Source organism: Macrotis lagotis, chromosome 8 (genome assembly GCF_037893015.1).
Source record: "Macrotis lagotis isolate mMagLag1 chromosome 8, bilby.v1.9.chrom.fasta, whole genome shotgun sequence".
In the NCBI taxonomy this organism is placed as follows: domain Eukaryota; kingdom Metazoa; phylum Chordata; class Mammalia; order Peramelemorphia; family Peramelidae; genus Macrotis; species Macrotis lagotis.
The window spans coordinates 18396464-18418561 of record NC_133665.1 but is presented as its reverse complement, the minus strand read 5'-3'; the positions used below and the strand labels follow the sequence as shown (position 1 = coordinate 18418561).

The 22098-nt window shown below is 33.9% G+C and overlaps 1 protein-coding gene across 1 annotated transcript; it reads left to right on the top strand.

Moving 5' to 3' along the window:
* Nucleotides 1-14789: 14789 nt before the first annotated feature.
* TNFRSF17 (TNF receptor superfamily member 17) lies at nucleotides 14790-18158 on the top strand. Its single transcript, XM_074196117.1, is given in 4 exon segments — nucleotides 14790-14907; nucleotides 15379-15420; nucleotides 15423-15499; nucleotides 17853-18158. Coding segments are annotated over 4 exon segments (543 nt in total).
* Nucleotides 18159-22098: the final 3940 nt, after the last annotated feature.

Sequence of the window (22098 nt, the reverse complement as noted above, 5' to 3'; positions counted from 1 at the left end):
TGTTCTCCAGAAAAAGTTGAATCTGTTCACAACTCTACCAACAATGCACTAGTGTCCCAGTTTTCCCACATCCCCTCCAACATTGATCATTTTATTTTCTAGTCATATAGGTCAAACTAATAGGTGTGAGGTGGAACTTCAGAGATGTTTTAATTTGCATTTCTCTTATCAATAATGATTTAGAGACATTTTTCATATGACTATAGATAACTTTGATTTCTTCATCTGAGAACTGCCTTTCCATATCCTTTGACCATTTATCAATTGGGGAATGACTTAGTTGTTTTTTTTTAAATTTGACTCAGTTTTCTATATATTTTAGAAATAAGTCCTTTGTCAGAAACATTAGTTGTAAACATTTTGATCTTCAAGTTCAGGACTCAGGTGAAGAATAGAAAGGGTGGGCAGGAAGGGCTTATTATGAGGGATTCTGATAACTCATGAACCTTTTCATTTACAAGAGCAGTTAGAAGGAGCCTATATAGACAAGGCACAGGAGAGAGATGAATATAATGGTATAATAAAATATAAAGATGGAGTCAATGGGTGAAAATGGGTGAAAAAGGAATGTGCTGGGAGAAAGGGAGAAGTAGAATGGGATAAGATATTTCATGTAAAAGAGTCAAGAAAAAGCTTTTGCAATGGTGTGGAAGGGGGAAAAGTGAGGGGGAATGAGGGAACTTTCATATTCATCAGAAATGGCTCAGAGAGGAAATAACATACATACTCAATAGGGTATAGACATCTATCTTACCCTAGATGAAAAAGGAGAGGAAAGGGCTAGGAGAAAGGGGACAGGGGGAGGGGAGGGGGTGTAGGTGATAGAAGAGAGGGAAGATCATGGGAGAGGGTAGTCAGATACAACACACTTCTGAGGAGGGAGAAGTGTGAAAGGATAGAATAGAATGAATGGAAGTAGGGAGGAATAGAATAGTGGGAAATACAGTTAACAATAGCAACTATGGGGAAAATATTGAAGCAACTTTTCTGATGGACTTATATAAAGGATGAAGAACATCTTTTTTGAATATAATTTTTATTTTGGCCAGGAGATAATATATTCAAAATTTCTGCTTTTCTGCATTTATTTGAGGTTTTTATATACTAATACATAGTCAATCTTTGTAAAGGTACAATGAGAAGATATATATATATATATATATATATATATATATATTGATTTCTGTTACTATTTAGTAATTGCCAGAGATCTATCATTTCTAACTTTTATAAGATTCTATTCAGGTCTTTAACTTCTTATTTTATCTTTCTTATCACTTTACTACATTTATCTGCCTTTGAAAGAGGTATATTGAGGTTTCTAATCATTATATTTTATTATCTATTTCTCCCTATGAATCAGTTTATATTTCTTTTAAATAGTTTGATGCTATTTTATTTGTTGTTATTTTAGTGTATGTTGTACATTATTACTTATTGTTTATAGTATATATAGGCAAAAGATGATCCCTTAAGGAGCTTACTATCAAATGAGGGAGACAACATGCAAACAACTATATACAAAGCAAACCACATCCTGGATAATTAGGAAATAATTAATAGAGGGAAAGCATTGGAATTAAGAGGTATCTGGGAAGTCCTCCTGTAGAAGATGAGATTTTAGTTCGACTTAAAGCCAGGGAGATTTAGAATCAGACTGGAGGAGGGAGAGTGTTCTAGGAAGGAAGCACAAATAGAGAAAACGCCCAGAACTGAGAGGAGTATCTTGTGTGTAGAACCCTAAGTTGTAAGAAGACTGGAAATGTAGAAGAGGGTTTGGTTATAAAGAGTTTTGAATGCTAAACAAAGCAGTTTGTATTTGCTTCTGGAGGTAATAGGGAGCCATTGGAGTTTACTGAGAGTCAGAGAGAAAGAGGGAGGGAGGGAGGGAGGGAGGGAGGGATTAAGAGAGAGAGAGAGAGAGAGAGAGAGAGAGAGAGAGAGAGAGAGGATATTGTTATACATTTCTATTCTTTTAGTGAATTTATCTATCTATTCATGTTCAAGGTCATAATTGTGAATTCTTTCCCTCCTTTCTCTTCTCTTATATATTTTTTTTATTTCCCCTTATAGTTGATGAAGAGTTATTTTCTTCCTCAAGACTCGTGTACTGGATGTTGCTGGATCCCTAAACTTTCTTTATCTGGTTTTTCCCCTTTATTGTTGTCATCTTTTGTTTATTAATATTTACACTTTCTTTTCTGAATTAGGCCTTTTTTTCCCTTTTTTTCCAAGGTAGTTTCTGATGAGCTTGCACATTTGGACTGTACAGTGGACCTACTTTTTTGGTCTCCATTTGTATTATCTGAAGTCTTGTTGCTTGTCTTCTCTTTCAAAAGCATTTGCTGTGTACAAAGTGCTGATAGGCCTCAGATTATTTATACACTATATTTCCCCATGTATAAAATGCACCCTATTTAGAAAATTTTGGATTCTAAAAACTGGGAGATTTTTTTACTTGAATTTTCCACTTTTTTGTGCTTGTGTTTGTGCTCATTGTGTCACATTTGTTCCCGGTATATTAGGTTTTGGTTTGCTATGTTCTGCCAGAAATGGCTCAGAAAAGATTTTTGTACAGTGCTGAATTCAAGTTCAAAGTGATCCAGTTTGCAAAAGTGAATGGAAATCATGCTACTGAGTCAGTTTGGTCTTCCTCCAACTGAGAAGTCAATCCAAGACTGGCCATGGGAAGAAGAAACCCTTCTTAAAAATCCCCAGCAGAAGAAGGTCTCTTGAGAGTTAAGCCAGCCATATGGCCTGATTTAGAGAGGGAATTGAAGAAATGGATGGAAGAGCAAGAGGCCATTGGAATTCCTGGGTCTACAAAGATGGTTCAGCAGGAGGTCAGAAGAATTGCTGATGAAAAAGTGACTAATTTCAAAGAAGGACACAATGGGTGCTTCAGGTTCATGAAACGGAATGGACTAAACATGTGTTCACACACCAGACTTGCCCAAGGAGTGCTTGTGGTCAACCAGAGTACAGGCAGGAGAGCAGTCAGAGCCACTCCTAAGACAGTCATTCATCATCAAACACAGATGAGGACGAGCTAATGGATGGGAGTTTTTACAGTAATGAGGAGTTGTATTAATTTTATGATGAATAAAACTTGAGTTCAATAACGTTATGTAATACCTTTTTTTTTTCAAATTTCAGACTCCAAAATTAACGTGCATCTTATACATAGGGAATTGTGGGTTATTCAGTTTTGTGGCTGAAAATTCTTTGATCTATTAGGGTGGGCAAAATGATCTCTGCAATTTTGGTATGAGTCTTGCTATTTTTCAGTTTCTAGAAAGAGGCTTCAAATTCTCTGGTGCACTTTGATCCTGAGATACTTTTGACAGCTCTAGAGTGTCCTTAGTGAACATCCCTGAGTCTGTGGGAGTTGGTATTATCTGTACTTTACCCCTGATTCTCTGTCTGGGATCCTTCTTTAATACCTTCAGACTTCTGGTTGTTCTCTTTTCTCAACCTAGGTTGAATCAAGGTACACACTATAGGTTCTCTCTTTATTCCTGAATTATTATTCAATTTTTACCTTTTATTTTGTCCCTGTGGGGGAATTAAGATGTTCTGCTACTTTTCACACTGTTATCTAGACCTTTAATAGGATAATTTCAAAAGGGAGAGAGTGGATCATGAAAGACTTCATTTAGGAAGTAAGACCTAATTTTGTGTTTTGAAGGAAGGTAGGGATTATCAATAGTAAATAAACATTTTTAATGTGATTCAAGGATTTATTAAGTCATACATGCAAAAACATACTGCTAATTGCATTAGCAAAAGATCAGCATAGAAACACTCCACAATTTTGCAACTTCTGCATCTTTAAAATTTTATTCCAGTGGTTGAAAGGTTGTAGTTCAATATTGTGTATTCTTGCCAGTGTTTAGGATATATAGAACATTGTTAGCATTAGCACTAAGCTGACAGACCCTCACAGGCTCGAAGTCACGTTACTAGGAAAAGCAATAGAAAGCATGTGTACATGTGAGGTCAAGAACAGAGTCAACATCAGTAGTGTTACAGTGTTGGTAACCTGGCAATACAATGATGTTCATATTTTAATAGCTAAAGTATATTTAAAAAACAGTTTTTTTAAAGCTGCATCACATGATTTTTACACCTAGTCACTAGAAGACTAAAAGAAATCAGGCAATTAAGTAGTATGAACAAAGTTAACATGAAAAGAATGTACTTTTTCTAAACTACAAAAATGCAAAGTTCTAATACGTAATCAGAAAGATTTTAAAATACAAGTAGAATAATATTGATCAGTAAGAAAGGGGTTGATGAAAATAGCATTTACTAAGTTCATAACTGTGAATGACAAGTTCAGAATGAATGCCCTACTTGGGAGAGGAAAAAAGAAAAGCTTAGAAACAAAACACTTAACCTAGAACATCAACCTTTCTTATCTACTGCATTTGACAGATATTCATTAACTGTTCTGCTTTTTAAACTTTATCTGTGACAAAATTTATTTAGTTTTCCACTCTACAATGTAGTGTAAATTAATCCTAGATTCTAGAGTATGTCAAAATACTGTCTTTATTCCTTGATGAAATCAAATCCCCAAACGTTGTTCAAGAGGAGACACTCCATTAACAATAACATACATGGGACTTCTGTTTGAAATCACAACAAGAGCTCTTGAAAGAATCTTTACTGTGAAAGCAAAAGATTGATAGTTTTATACACAATTCATTCTGATATACAGTACAATGTTATTATAATGAACATGGGTTGATAAATTATTCAGTGCATTAAACATGTTTTACTAAGTATACTGTATACTGTTTTACATATCTGAAAAATGAGTTCGAAAGTGTTTTTGCATTTCCTACACCAGAAATTAAACAGTCTTCTTAAAGACAAAAGTCTTTAAAACACAGTTTAGTGCTTGGTGTTCATGGCACAACAATGCAACTTAGTTCAGTGGATATATTTTGGCAACACTTAATCTGAGCAAGAACAGGGCTTTCAAAAAATAAGGCTTTAAGTAGGTTTGTCTTTTTAAGGATTTAGTTGTAATAGAATGTGGAAATAATCACTAACACTTTTTAACCAAAACCATGAAATTATTGATTGGTTCATAAGATTTTTATGGAAAGAAACTAATTTATAACAAAAACTTGGCATTGAGTGAATGCTCCACTGTTTAAGCAAAGTTTACAAAGGTTCAAAGGAGGAACAGGGCAGAGCTGTAACATTTACAACAGCAGACATTTTCTCTTCCTCTTCTTGACAGGGGGTGGGCAAAGAACTGCTCTATAGCTTCATCAAACACTGTCTTGAGGCCTTGCTGTGTGAGTGCTGAACATTCCAGGTATTTTACAGCACCAATCTCCTTTGCCATGGCTAAGCCTTGTGGGTAGGTAATTGGAGTCAGTTTCTTCTCCTTTAGTTTCTCAATTGTGTCTTTATCATCTCTAAGGTCAAGTTTGGTGTCCACCAAAATTAAGGGAGTGTTAGGACAATGGTGTCCCACTTCAGGATACCACTTTGCATGAACATAGTAAATAAACATTTATTAATATGTGCTAGGCAATGGGCTTAGTATGCACTAGGTTCTACTGGTAGAGATGTGAAAAGCTCACATTCTAAATAGATATGGAAGACCCCTTGTCCCAAGGAATAAAGACAGAATAGAATAGAATATCAAGAATAAGAAATAACTGGTAAGCTACTTTGACTGTGTAGACAGCGCATGAAGGGGAATAATTTGAAATAAAAGAAAAAGTAAGTGTAAGTCATATTATAAAGTATTTTAATTATCAGTCTAGGTTAATTTTATGATTTTAGCAGATTTTTTAATAAGATACCACACCTATTCCTGTTTAAGAAACAAAACAGAACTCTAGAAAACAAAGGAATAATTTGACCTCTCTTTAGGGAAAACTAGCCATTATAATATTTGCAATGGGGATAAACTAGAAGCCTAACCAATAAGATTAGAGGCAAGGCAAGGATGTCTTTTATTATCATTATTATTCAGTATAATGCAAATACTGCTAACTACAGGGTTAAGAAAAAGAAATTGAGGGAATAAGCACAGGCAAAGAGAAAACAAAATTATTGCTTTTTGTATATGATATTTTAGTCTTCTTACAGAACCCTAGAGAGTTTCAGCAAAGATATGGAACACAATAAGTCCATACAAATCACTGGCATTTCTATATATTATTGTGAAACTCTATCGGGAAGAAACTGGAAAGAGAAATTTTACTTAAAATAATTACAGAAAATATAAATACTTGGAGGGTAATCTTCTAAAACATACACAGGAACTACACAAAACATATGGAACAATTAAAAAATTCTTTATATTAATAAAAAGAGGTCTAAATAATTGAAGGAACATAAATTTCTCATGGTTGGGGCATACAAATATATGAAAAGGATGAGACTATGTAAATTAGTTTATTTTTTAATAGAATTTAGACAAATTTCATTTTCTAATCAATGCAAACGTGATTTTTACATTTGATTTTGAAATGCCAATTCCAATATCTTGGAAAGTGCAACAAATACAAAATGTGCTTAAGTATTTAATAAATTAATGTGATTCTATAAATTTTAAATCAAGATTTTAAAATATATAATTATATATATATATATATATAAAATCTAAATTAATAATCCTACTCCCTTGCCCTACTCCTATTGTCCAGTCTCACTACAAAGATAGATATTCCATTATAAAGATAGTTGTTTAAGGGTAAGTGTTAATTCCCATATGATCACCAAAGACAATTGCTATCATAATAGCTGATGACAAAGGGGAAAAAGGTAACATTTATATTAATTCAATTCAATTACACAGATATTTACTATGTGAAAGGCACTGATTTTTTTCAAGTTACAGATTAAAACACCTGATGCTTGTCCTTTCTTTGTAAAAATAAATTTAAAATGATACACAAGTTTATAATATGAATATCTATAAGTGAAAGTAGAATTTTGTCTACTTTCTTAAGAATTTATAAAGATTTCTCTTTTACCTTCTTGTAAAATATGAAAATTATGAAGTCAAAAAACTTGGGAAACTGGTAAAGTTCATTTTTCCTTTTTTCATTTTTATATATTTTAAATTAAGGCTTCATCTACACTAATATGAAAACCATCACTTACCTTCAGTATTGTTAAAAATAATATCAAAAATCTCTTACACTCAATATGCCTTCATCAAAAATCTATAAACCACCTCTCTTTTTACTTTTTATCCCTAAATCTATAAATACCTATTCTATCTTTAAAGTTCTGGTGGGATTTTTGTTGGTTTTAGATTGGGTTTTTTGGTTTTTATTTTTGGCACTAAACCCAAAGTGTTTTTTTACATAACCTGACTATTTAACAAGGCATCTCTAAAGGTTTTAAAACAAAGTGTGGTCCTGCAGATATGTTTGTTCTGGATTGGTCACATTGCCTCCAGTCTTACACCCAACCATGTTCCAGGGATTCAGAGTCCAATACATGAGAAATGAAGAAGGCTTCCATAAGCCAATTAAAGATGAAAATCTTGACTTGATCCTTCTAATTATTCAATTAAATCATATCCATTTTCACATCTTTTTTCACTAAATTAGTTTGCTTATTAAGTGCCATATAAATCAAGCTACCAAATGACTAATCTATAGATGCAGAAAAAGTAATAAAATTAATGTGGAAGAACAAAAGTAAAGAATAAAAAAATGGGATGGAGGATAGCCTAATAGTACTAGATCTCAAAATATATTACAAAATAGTAATTATCAAAACAATTTAGTACTAGGAAAGAAATTGAAAGGTTGATTTGTGTAACAGATTAGATCAATAATATATAGGGGCAAATAAGCACAATAGTGTTTGATAAACTAAAGATTCCATGAGAATTTATTATTCAATAAAAATTGTTGGGAAATGTCAGACAGTCTGGGAGTAATTAAATGTGGACTAATATTTCACACTGTATACCTCAATAATTTCCAAATGAATATAACCTAGATATAAGTATAAGTATATATATATATTATATAATATATATATATATATATATGATGGTATCACAAACACATTTGAGGAACAAAGAAGAAGTTACATGTCTCCTCTACAGATAGGGGAAAAGAGATATAGATCATAGAAGACAAAATGGACAATTTTGGTTACATAAAATTAAACATTTCTGTACAAAGCTGATGTAATTAAAATCAGAAAAGAAGGGAAATAGGGAAAATTTTTGAAACAGGTTTCCCTGATAAAAGTCTTATTTCTAAGCTATAAGAAATGAATTTAAATTTATAAGAATTTCATCCAGTTCTCAAGTGAAAAATGATCAAAGAATATGAACAGATTATGAATTTCTTCAGAGGAAGAAATCAAAATTATTAATAATCCATATAAAATTCCCTAAATCATTAATAATTAGAGAAATGAAAATTAAAACAACTCTGAGTTTATATCCATCATCCTTCAGATTGGCAAATTTAAGAAAAAAAAGAAAAATTACTAATGCTGGAGAGGCTGTGAGAAAACAGGCATATTACTTAATATATTGCAGTCAGATTTGCCAATCTGAAATTTCAAACTGCCCAATGAGCTATTAAATTTTGCATAACTATTAACCCAGTGATATCACTATTAGGTGTATACTTCCAAAAAAGCTTAGAAAGGGAAAAGGGGCACAAATGTATCAAAATATTTGGAGCATTTTGTGTTTGTGTGTGTGTGTGTGTGTGTGTGTGTGTGTGTGTGTGTGTGTGTGTGTGATGGTAAAATTGGAAAATGAAGGGGCACTCATTAATTGGGAATGACTGAATAAGTTATGGTATGTGAATGTGACGGACTACTATTGTGCTTTAAGATATGTAGAATGGGTTCATAGAAACCTAGGAAGATTTACATGAATTGATGGAGAGTGAAAAGTGAAGTATTCAGAGCCAGGAAAACAATTTATGCAATAACAATATTATATAGGACATCAACTTTGAGCCTTATTAACTTCAATCAACACAACAATTACATTTCCAGAGGACTCTTTTTTTTATGTTTTTGCTAGGCAATGGGGTTAAGTGAGGCCACACAGCTAAGTAATTATTAAGTGTCTGAGGTCAGATTTGAACTCAGGTCCTCCTGAATCCAGGGCTGGGGCTCCATCCACTGTGCCACCTAGCCACCCCCCAGAGGAATCTTGATGAAATAGTCTACTCATGTGCTAAAGGAGTGATGGACTTAGAGTGCTGATGGAAGCATATTTCATATGGACGTGAACAATGATATTTGTTTTGCTTAAAATACTTTACACGTGTGTAAGCTGAGTTTCCCAGCCCCCACTTAATTCTTATAAGCAGTTGGAAGGAAATGGGAGAGAGAAAAGGAAGAACTTTATTGGGAAAAAATTCTAATAAAAAAAATCAGATTACAGAGTTTGTATTAAGTCCCAGAGATAAAAGGGAATCATTGATGACTTTGAATAGTGTGGTGATCTGATCAGCTTTGTATTTTAGTTTTATCAATCTACAACTGTGTGAAGAATGGATTAGTGAAAGGAGATTCTAGGAAACAAATCAGGATGCATTACTCTGTGTAAGATGAGGGCCTGAACTAGTAATTTTAACTCGTGTATACAAATTCATCGCCATTAAAATGAACATATACATAGAGAACATATAAATTATAAATTGCTGTATCAATGTAAGCTCCTATCTTCTGTCAAGATATTTGGAGACACCTGTTTCCTAGAGCTGAAATCCAGAAATGAGCATGCTATAACAACAATCCTTTGGGCTCAAGATGATCTCACTCTTTGACAAAGTATATTGCTTTAATCAGCACCAGGTATTCAGATTTGGATTTGTTGTTTAAATTTGTTGGAGTTTCCCCTATTCCTAAAGATCTTGAAAGCAAGAAGAGTTGATGTGCTGCAGCAGAGATCAATAATCTCCTGATACTTATGCTTATATAAATGCTAAGTGAACCGAACCAGATACTGCTCTCCTGTTCTTGCTATGCTAAGTTTAGTCCTGGACTCCACTGAATGATCACAAAGCTCAATGATCTTTACACAATTTAGAGACTGTTACCATAAGACCCAAGATTGCCTGTATTGTCCCAAGAAATGTCAAACATGAAAACTATTATTCAAGACTGATTGTGTTGTGTTTGAGCTCACTTGTATAAATATATTTTTCATGGTTATAATAAGCCCTGCCTTTGCTCCAGCATGTTAAGCTCTTCTTCTCAGGAGTGGGGAGGGTGTTTCTGCTTGCAAGCATTTTCCTTACTCTGAAATAAATAAAATTTCTGTTTGATTCCTGAGTCTCCTATCTCTAAACTGCTTTGTTCTGCTCTGGCCACATACACATTAGAGGCTAGTTCTGGTATAGTTGAAACATTCTTCCATTGGACCTGCTCTTATCCCCAAATTCCATATAACTAGTTAAAGGTACCACCATTATGGTATGGTGTTCACCTAGGGTAATGTAATCTCAGAGTTAAGGAGGTTCTATATCATCACAAATCACCTTCACACCATTTCCAAGAAACAATCACGTGACCTCTTCAAGATCTCCAATGATGTGGAACTTATTTACATCCTGAAGAAAGTCTCATATGAAGTTGTTTATTAGTAATTTTCAATTATATTTTCCAAAATTTTGTTAAGAACCAAAGTAAAATTTATTGGCCTCTAGTTTATAAGTCCTCCCATTCACTTTTCCCCTCTAAAAACTGAGGCATTTTTGCCTGCCTTCAGTCTCAAGAAACCTCTCCCATTTTTTTTAAACTTTATTTAAGGCAATGGGATTAAGTGACTTGCCTAAAGTCACATAGCTATACAATTATTTATTAAGTGTCTGAGGCCAGATGTGAACTCAGGTCCTCCTGACTCCAGAGTCCACCTAGCCACCCCATCCACTGCACCACCTAGCTGCCCCCCTCCCATTCATTTTTTATAATTATTCATATATCATCAACAATAACTTGGCAATCATATCTGTCTTTTTTTCAATATGCAAGATGTAGTTCATTTGAGTCTGGTGATTTGAACTTAAGGAAGTTATGTAGATATTCCTTACTTTGGGAGGAGTTTTAATTCTCCTTTTCTTAATTATTTTTCTTTTAATCTTTCCAAGTTGAAGATTATTTTCTTTAATACATAAAGTAGAAACAAAATAAGTTGAGTGGATTTGTTTTTTACAAGTTAAAGTTAAATTTAGAAAATGTTTTCAGATACAACTGTGATGTAAAAAAGTATCAATACAATATATTTTTAAATTTTAGAAGTTATGTTATATTATCAGAATAGTAATATTATTTTTCTTTGTAAATAAAAATAAACTCAACATCAAAAAAGTTCATGCTATTTTATGGTGTACAATAGTGTACTTGGTTTTTTGGGGGGTGATCTATGTTAAGAACTCAGTAACAGAAGTAGTATATGAAAACTGTGAGATTAAAAAAGATACTCATAATAACTGAGGGTAGTAACTTCTTATTTCTGAAAATGTCATTCTCCACTGAAAATTTTATGTTTAGGCAGAACAAGAAATGATGAATTATTTTTGCACATCTATAAGGATTATACTGTACTGAAGAGTTCTAGCATGTCCTATGCATTCTATTACCTAAATTATTAAATTGATAAAGAAATATAATTTGAAGGTAACACTTTTTTGAGGTCAGGTAGGTGAAGCAGTGGATAGAGTGCCTGGAATAAGGAAGACTCATTTTCCTGAATTCAAATCCAGCCTCAGACACTTACTAACAAGACATTTAATCTTCTTTGCCTCAGTTTCCTGATCTTTAAAAGGAGCTGGAGAAAGGAAGTGGCAAACCCTTCCAGTATCTTTGCCAAGAAAACCCCAAATGGGGTCATAAGAGTCAAACATGACTGACCAACAATTCAAGCTTTATTTTATCTTTTTTTTTGGGGGGCGGGTTTTCACATAGTCACCTGTTCAAATATTTACTTACCTGTCAAGGTTTCTCCTTGGTTTCCTGCTTAAACAATCTGACAAATTCAGGGCTAATCCCAGATTTTTATCTCTAAACAACAGATACAAAGGAACCAGTATGTATCACACTATTAGTCTATCTTTTCTAAGGAACCCACTGATCCTAGGAGAAGGACTTTTTTTTAAGGTTTTTGCAAGGCAAATGGAGTTAAGTGGATTGCCTAAGGCCACACAGCTAGGTAAATATTAAGTGACTGAGGCCAAATTTGAACTAGCTGCCCTGGAGAGGGACTTTAAACTCACTCCAGAGCTAGATCAATTCACTAGCAGCAAAGGGTTTGCTGCTATTGGGTTTTCTAGGCTATTTTGTCTGCCTTCCTGGAGAGGGTATCAGTTGGAGAGAATATGCTCTGCAATGACACAGCTATTATTCATTCTCTTACATCCTTCCCTACAAGTGTGGCTTTCAAAGTTGCTAGTGATCCTAAACAAAAGTTAAAGGTTCAAAGATGATCAAATACCCTTGTAGTTCTGATTATAAATATTCCTATGACCCGCCAAGCAACTTATGGGAAACTAAAGTCTTTGGGTTCTGGGTGCAGGATGGTTGAGAGCTGAGTAGAACAATTCAATTATCTTACTGACAATTAGACCACTGATAGACAAGGTTAGTTATACCTCAATGTCAAAAAATTATAAATGTATCACTCTGACACTTAGAAAATCGAGAGACAGATATACTGTGTTGTCACAAAGTTATCACCAAAGAATTACTAAACTGGTCTTCTCCCAGGCCTTGGTGGAGCACCATCGTGCTTTGCTGGATATGGGAGGGAACCATATACATAAGGCCAAAGACTCCTACAACATCCAGACCTTCACCAAAAGTTCTGTTCCCTGTCAAATCAGGCCTTGGGGGGAACAGTTCTAGAAAAGTCAGTGAGGATGTCTTTGCTCTATACAACATTCCCCTCACTATAATAAACATAATGCACAGTCATGCCAATTTGATGTCATGATCTTGATTACTGTTTATTTTCTGTCACACAAATAAAAGTATGTGAAGGGAGAGTGCTTTTTGATCTGTAAGCCTATTACCAATGGCATTCAAAATCATCTTTCACTCTTTCCTTTCCCTCAAAGTCCACTTTTTTTTAGGTTTTTGCAAGGCAAATGGGGTTAAGTGGCTTGCCCAAGGCCACACAGCTAGGTAATTATTAAGTGTCTGAGACCAGATTTGAACCCAGGTACTCCTGACTCCAGGGCCAGTGCCTTATCCACTGCGCCACCTAGCCACCCCTCAATGTCCACTTTCAATCAGATGGGGAATAAAGAATTCTGGGGTCTAGTTCCTGTTCTGACTTTGAGCTTAGCTGTTTGATGGTAGATATATCACTTAGTCCATTTAGGTTTCTGTTTTCTCAACTGAAAATAGGGGCAATTTCTCTTGTACTACTTTTTTCACAGATGAGGCCTAATGCTTTATAAACTCTAAAGCATTATAAAAATGTAAACTATAATTATTATCCTTGGGTATTTTTCAATGCCTCTTCTATTCTCAAAACTATCCAAGTTTTAAGCTTATAATAACTGACATTTATATGATATTTTAAGACTTCAAAAGTGATTTACATTAAATATTATCTCCTTTGATCCTCACAAGGATCCTGTGAGAAACATAGTAGAAATATTACTATTCTTCATTTTGAAAATGGAGAATTAAAATATTAGAGAATTTAAGTGTCTTGTTTTTTGTCACAGAACTACTAAATATAGAGTAGTGGTTTTTTCAAGTGTAGTCTGTGGACCCATAATAATACTAAGACATTATTTGCCTACTAAAATACATCTCTCTTTTTCAATAATTTATTTGTGTGAGATTGGATTTTCTTCATATATCTCAAACCAAAACAATGTAACATGATAGAATGAATAAAAAGCAGATTTAAGAATCTAATTGTGTTCTATTAAATCATATATATAAAATATCATTCTCATTAATTTTCTTTTGTTTTAGAAAATAGTTATTTTCACAAAACATTTATGTTAATATGTTACTTAAAAGGAATGAATACAACTTTAAAATTATCAATTTTAATTTCTAATGTGATAAATGTTGATAGAAATAGCACACATAAGCAAAAGATCTCAGTAATCCTTAATAATTTAAGAGTGTAAAGGAGTCCTAAAACAATAAAACATAAAAATTAGTTGTTTTCAAAATACACCCAATATCTAAATTGAAAATAATATCTACAACCTCAACCAGAATATTATTACCTTTATCACATGTGGTATTTAATGGCAATACATTATTATGCATGTGTCTTGTATCAACTAATAAACTGAGTTTTCTGTCATATATATGTAAAGATATATTTTTATTTTTCCAAATACCAAGGAAATGATATACATTTATATCCCTTTCTAGGTCTTTTGTCACACAGTAGATGATTAATAAATGTTTATTAATAACTGAGTGAATGAAACCTTTAAACCAGAGGTCTTCCTCTCCCTTATGTCCCTTAGAATTTCTGCACCCTTCAAGTTCTACATAATTCACCTGTTTGGGAAATACATTCTATAAATAAACAGTTTCTGTTTCATGAATGATTTACTCTTCATGTTTACACTACTTTGCTCTCTGCTCTAAGCCACCACAGGTTAGGTGGCTTAGAAATTTGAATTTAATTGGTATTGAAATCCTGAGCTACCAGTGAAAAATCTCAGAACACTCATGCTATTTGATATTTAGTTGCTGTTACTACATTTGCTAGGGACAATGTGACAAGACTTTTCTTGTCTATTCTTACTGTTTTTATGGTTCTCTAGTTTTTTGGAATAATGATACTGATGGCTCAAAGGTGCTTCCAAAATAAATATTTTGACAAGTTGTTGAATACTTGCAAACCTTGTCACCTTCGATGTTCCAATATATCCCCTTTGGTGTGTCAGAGTTATTGTAATGCAAGTAAATAATGGAATATTTCTTTTGCGTTAATTTATTAGCTTGTGGAACAGGTTCTGTATGTTCCAAATAAATAAGACAATAACATTTTAAATAAAACATGATAATGACAAATTGCAATGATTAAAACATCGACAGAAATTATTCAAAATAGAACATTGCATTTATGCAATCTTATCAGTACAATGTAATTTATTGATTATTCAAACATTTTTAGGTGTTTTTTTTGCAAGGCAAATGGGGTTAAGTGGCTTGGCCAAGGCCACTTGGCCCAAGGCCAAGTCCGGATTTGAACCCAGGTACTCCTGACTCCAAGGCCGGTGCTTTATCCACTACGCCACCTAGCTGCCCCAAACAGATTTTTCAGGTTATAGAAAATCCATATTGATAAAGAAAAGTGACAAACTGTTATATTTAAATGGTGTTTGTATTTTGTCTTGTCTTCATTATATTTGCCACTGTCTAACAATAAAGGTACTACCAGTAAACTGAAAATCACAGATGTGAATCTTTGGATCTCTTATGTGTGGGAATAATCTCATCTTTGACAATATTCTTGCTAATATTTATCCTGAATAAAATGAATCCTGAGAGATAGAAGATGAACTGAAAGATACAGTCACAACTATGATGAATCTGATTTTAAATCTTTGTAACCTGTCTATATGAGTTGACAGTGGTGACTTTCAGTTTTTTCTTTTTTTATGTGTGGAATTTTAATATCTAAGTCAAAAATCTTTTGAGTGCATTGGTAAATGATTTCATTAGTTCAAATTCCATAGAACAACGTTCATTTCTACTATATTTATTATAATGTTGAAAGTCATATCTTTCCTCAAAATCTTTCCATAAGGGATGACTATCAAAGAACAGAAATATTTTTCAGGTAACATTTGTACTTTTGGCAAAAGTTGACAGACTGATTAATATAAACTTGGAGAAATGCCACCTCTATTCCTCATTATCAGGAAAAAGGTATCTGGCTGCATCTGTGGATATATTTTAATACAAATTTGAGTGATTCACTTGCATAAAAGTACTTAAATTTTCAGTGAGGAAGAATGCTCAAGTCAATTCTTTTAGGCTTCAGTCCTTGGTTTTTACTTTTCTAGTGAAGGATTGGCAATAGAGTATTCATTGTCGCACTTAATTTTTTAAAAAAATATTAAAGTTTAGGTTTTCATACATCCTCTGCCCCTGACCTTATGCCAGACATGTCTGTCAGTTTCCCAACTTATCTATTAAGAACCTAATTTGTAAAATATGCACCTATTTGTTTACAAGAGAACTAGAAGTGAGACATCTGTTCTACTTCGTTTACTTTCTTTGCTTAGAGGTTCTTTTGGACAGGTGGGTAATAATGGTTTATGAGTTTTTATATTTTTTTCAATTTTAAAGCTAGAATTACTCCAGGGGAATGTCAGGAAAGTATTTTCTTCACATGTATATAATGTAAACATAATGGAAATTTTCTTTCATTACATTCTCAATTCAGATTAATTGAAAAAAAATCCAAACTTTTCAAATTCACATATTATAGAGCAAAAAATGAAGACCAGAGGCGACTAGGTGGTGCAGTGGATAGAGCACTGGCCCTGGAATCAGGAGTACCTGAGTTCAAATCCGACCTCAGACACTTAATAATTACCTAGCTGTGTGGCCTCAGGCAAGCCACTTAACCCTACTGCCTTGCAAAAAAAAAATTAGACCAAATGAATATTGTCTCTAGTTTCAAAATTTGAGGTCACCTATAGGTGACTTGACACCTATATGATAGTCATGACATTGTATAATAAATAGTTACAGAGAATTCTGTCCTTATTAAGAACTTAAAGCCACTTTATGAAAAGATGTTTCTCTCAATAATATCATAAGCCTCAGTATTAAAGCCTATGACCTTTTATACTTAAATGAAAGTTAAAAAGTTTTGTTAAAAAGCTTTGAAGCTTCCCCAATTGACAAATGGTCAAAGGATATGCAAAGGCAATTTACAGATGAGGAGATCAAAGCAGTCCATTAGCCATATGAAAAAATGCTCTAAATCATTAATTATTAGAGAAATGCAAATTAAAGCTTCTCTGAGGTACCACCTCTCAGATTGGCCAATATGACCAGGAAGGATAATGATCATTGTTGGAAGGGTTATGGGAAATCTGGGACACTATTACACTGTTGGTGGAGCTGTGAACTCATCCAACCCTTCTGGAGAGCTATTTGGAACTATGCCCAAAGGGCAACAAAAATGTGCATACCCTTTGACCCAGCAATACTACTACTGGGTCTATACCCTGAAGAGATGATGAAAAAGGGTAAAAACATTACTTGTACAAAAATATTTATAGCAGCCCTGTTTGTGGTGGCAAAGAATTGGAAATCAAGTTAATGTCCTTCAATTGGGGAATGGCTTAGCAAACTGTGGTATATGTATGTCATGGAACACTATTGTTCTATTAGAAACCAGGAGGGACGGGATTTCAGGGAAGCCTAGAGGGATTTGCATGAACTGATGCTGAGTGAGATGAGCAGAACCAGAAAAACACTGTACACCCTAAAAGCAACATGGGAGTGATGTTCAACCTTGAAGGACTTGCTCATTCCATCAGTGCAACAATTGGGAACAATTTTGGGCTGCCTGCAAAGGAGAGTGCCAGCTGTATCCAGATAAGGAGCTGTGGAGTTTGAACAAAGTGCAAGGACTAATTCCTTTTAATTTAGAAAAAAAAGATATCTTATTGTCTGATCTTGTTACCTCTTAGACTTCTCCTCTCTTCTTTAAAGATATGATTTCTCTCTCATCACACACAATTTGGATCAAGGTACAACATGGAAACAAAGTAAAGACTGACAGATTGCTTTTTGTGGAGGGGTGGGGGGAGGGAAGCAAGATTGGGGGGGAATTGTAAAACTCAAATAATATCTTTAATAAAAATAAATTAAAAAGAAAAGCTTTGAAGCAACAGATAGATAATGCAAAAGCTGAACTACAAGGGATTGCTAAAGTTGATCATGATAGGAATAAAAATGATGAAACTGGAATTCTCCCGAGAAGTACACCTATGACATACATATGCAAGTGTAAAAACTGTAGTGTAGTCAAAGAAGAGGTAGACTCATATATATCTTCTCCATTCCCAGCCACAGAAGAAGGAGCAACTGTTCTTGTCACCACAAAAACAAATGACTTTTCCAAGAGTTCACCAGGTTCCATAAATGACACTGTCCTTCATTTAGGAAATGGGAATACAATGGGATAATAAAATTCTTCTCATATGGCAGTAAATGTTTCCTATATTCCACCTTTCTGTTGTCTGTAATGAAGCAAAAATTGTCCACTGTGGTAACTCAACATATTTTCAAATTAATTGTGAAAGTGTGGCCAAAGTATTATCTATTAGTGTTACTTGACACTTCCTCTCCCATTGAATGCAATGGTAACATCTTTTGTTCTTGAAATTCAAATGTTGATGAATTTTACCTATCATGTAGATATCAATTATGTAACCCCTTCTCTGTTTTGTGTCTGTGAAAATATTAGATCACTTTTAGATTCTTGGGTTCTTCTTACATTGTAAGAAGTGTTTTTCATTCCTGCATGAATTTGTTTTAGCAAGTAAGTTTGTTATTATGCTAACTTTTATCAGACAGTAAGTATTTTTGTAGTTTCTGGTAGGTGAACTATAAGGTAAAGAGGTGTGCTATTGGCTTTAGCTGGAATGAAGATTGGCTGGCTGATGGAGAATCAGTGTGTTATTATGACTTTTAGGAACTTTTTGATCAATGACTTTCAAATTTTTCAAGTTCACATTCTATAGGGCAAAAAAATTAAAAAAACTTCAACCACTTCTGGTTAATTATGTAAAAGCAATAGCACTGAAACAAATAGGATATTTTTGCTTTTATTAGATACCAATCAAACGCTTAGAAAAACTGAACTATTACAAGTAAATTGACAGAAATATACCTTTAAGTATTATGAAAGATCAGTTTGTAGATGTCTTGGTATTCTTTCATAAACCTTGTTGAAGATAAGAGAGAGAATTAGAAGAAGGAGGCTGGTGGTTGATAGCTCATGTTGAGCTTACACTGTCAAAGTCAGGTCACTGCTAGTACTCAGATGCATAGGCTCAGGAATTTTATTTTATCAGCCTATTCAGGCTGTGAAGAACCATTTCTCCTTTAAATAGACTCAAAAGAGAATGAGTTATAAGTCAAAACAGTTGCTAATTATCTTTATGGGGGACAGATTTCTTTTCAAGTATTTAACTGATTATTAGTGAAAATGTTGACTGGCAAATATATAATGGAATGGAATGTTTAGATCACTGCATTGGATTTAAAAGTATATACAGGATCTTTGGTCTCTCTCTCTCTCTCTCTCTCTCTCTCTCTCTCTCTCTGTGTGTGTGTGTGTGTGTGTGTGTGTGTGTCTATATCTCTATCTGAAAGGGACCTCAAACTCCATCTAGTTCAATATGTTATTTTATAGATGTAGAGTTCCTGCTAGGGTAACTTCTAAACTTGTATTCAAGTGCCTATTTGGGGATAGGTACCTTGGGCTCATGGTGTTCAGTGTTTCTGCATTCCTACAACTATAGCCAATAAGCTCCTGCTGTAAAGCTTACCTTTAACTCTCAGTCATTAGACACAATTAACTCAAAACAAAGACATTTACTAAGAAGTTGTAATTCATTTAGTAGCTTAACACTTTTCTGTCTTTGCTATTGCCATATATTTTCTATAATAACTTCAATGAGGCTAGGTAAAAAACAATCGATCAGGCTCAGTTGACTCCCGACAGATGCAGAAATTAAATGTGAGAAAGGTAAGTGACTTTCCAAGATCACACAGATAGTAAGCACCAGCTAGTATAGTTTGATTCTGGGTTCTCTGTCATTGTCTTGAGGAATAATTCACCTAAGCCATTGTTTTTACCATTGAGAGATGCCAAAGATAGTTTACCAAAAATGGTCTCTCTCTCTCTCTCTCTCTCTCTCTCTCTCTGAGAACAGTGGATATATACTAGTGATTCAAGTCAATGAATATTCATGAAGTGACTGCTATGTATATAATAGTGTGGATGCCAAAATGATGTCTCTGTCATTAAGGAACTTATGTTGTACTCAGGGGTGGCTTAAGAGTCTGACATGTACATAGATATGTATGTAAGGACATTGGAGGGATCATAAGTACTCTATAAAAGTTTGAGGAGGGGGGGAAATACCATTATAATTATTATTATTATTATTATTATTATTATTATTATTTTAAGGTATTTGCAAGGCAAATGGGGTTAAGTTGCTTTCCCAAGGCCACACAGCTAGGTAATTATTAAGTGTCTGAGATCGGATTTGAACCCAGGTACTCCTGACTCCAGGGCTGGTGCTTTATCCACTGTGCCACCTAGCCACCCCACCCTTATTATTTTCAAAGAATATTTCATAATTCTCTATTTGTTGAGAGTTGGTCCTTACTATTGTGATTAGGGCTACAAGAAACAAAGTAACCAGAAAATACAGTGCTTCCAGCTCCTGGGGGGAGCTTGCATATGGAAAAAAATTGTTTAAAATGTACAAACAATTATAAGGAATTAATAACTCATGAATCTGAGAGTTACTAAGTTAGAGAACCAGGTAAGCTTGTCATGTGGGGGGGAAGGAATATTGGGTGGAAAACCTTAAAATTAATAAACAATGAGTGGAATGGAATTTTAACTATTGTTATTTTTATAATGATTTTTTTTTCCATGGAGGTCAAAGCACTCTCTCTTTAATTTTTTTTAGTTGTTGTTGGGTTTTTGCAAGGCAATGGGGTTAAGTGGCTTGCCCAAGGCCACACAGCTAGGTAATTATTAAGTGTCTGAGGCTGGATTTGAACTCAGGTACTCCTGACTCCAAGGCTGGTGCTCTATCCACTGCATCACCTAGCCACCCCTCTCTTTTTAATCTTATCTATCTCAATATTAAATTTTTTCTTAATTGATAAGGCTAAAACTTCAGTGAAAATAGTGGCAAAATAGCTGTCATAATCATCAGAAAATATGTAAGTGTCTAATTGTACATAACACTATACTAGATAATGGTCTTTTTTTCCGAGAGTTTAAAATCTAGCATAAAAAAATAAAATAAAGTATGAGGTTCTTTCCTTAGACTTGGTGTCCTCAACCTTTTTTGTGATAGATACCTTTGGATATGGTGAAACATTTCTTTTCAGAATAATGTTTTTAAAAGCATAATAAACTATGTAGTATTACAAAATAAAATGAGTTTTTTTTTGAAATTTTTTTCCTTGAAATAAAGATGGGATAATTTTCTTAAATTCTTAAATTCTTAAATTCACTGACCTCCTGCAGTAGGTTTCATGGAAAATTTAGAATGAAGTCTATACTTAAACAATATAGAACAAAACTTTAAAGCAGGAATTCTTGACTTGGGGTTAATGCACCTGAAGGATCTATTGGTTAGATTTTAGGGAATCTATAAATTTGACAGGAAAAAATTATATATTTATTTTACTAACCTCTAACTAAAATTTAGCATTTCCTTCAATTATACTTATTTTTAATTATTATTAAAGATATTATTTGAGTTTTACAGTTTTCCCCCAATCTTGCTTCCCTCCCCCCACCCCCACCCCACAGATAGCACTCCATCAGTCTTTACTTTGTTTCCATGTTGTACCTCGATCCAAATTGGGTGTGATGAGAGAGAAATCATATCCTTAAAGAGAACAGAATTCTCAGAAGTAACCAGATCAAACCATAAGACATCTGGGTTTTTTTTTTCCTAATTAAAGGGAATAGTCCTTGCACTATGTTCAAACTCCACAGCTCCTTATCTGGATACAGATGGTACTCTCCTTTGCAGACAGCCAAAAATTGTTCCCAATTGTTGCGCTGATGGAATGAGCAAGTCCTTCAAGGTTGAACATCACGCCCATGTTACTTTTAGGGTGTACAGTGTTTTTCTGTTTCTGCTCATCTCACTCAGCATCAGTTCATGCAAATCCCTCCAGGTTTCCCTGAAATCCCGTCCCTCCTGATTTCTAATAGAACAATAGTATTCCATGACATACATATACCACAGTTTGCTAAACCATTCCATAATTGAAGGACATTTACTGGATTTCCAATTCTTTGCCACCACAAACAGGGCTGCTATAAATATTTTTGTACAAGTAAAGTTTTTACCCTTTTTC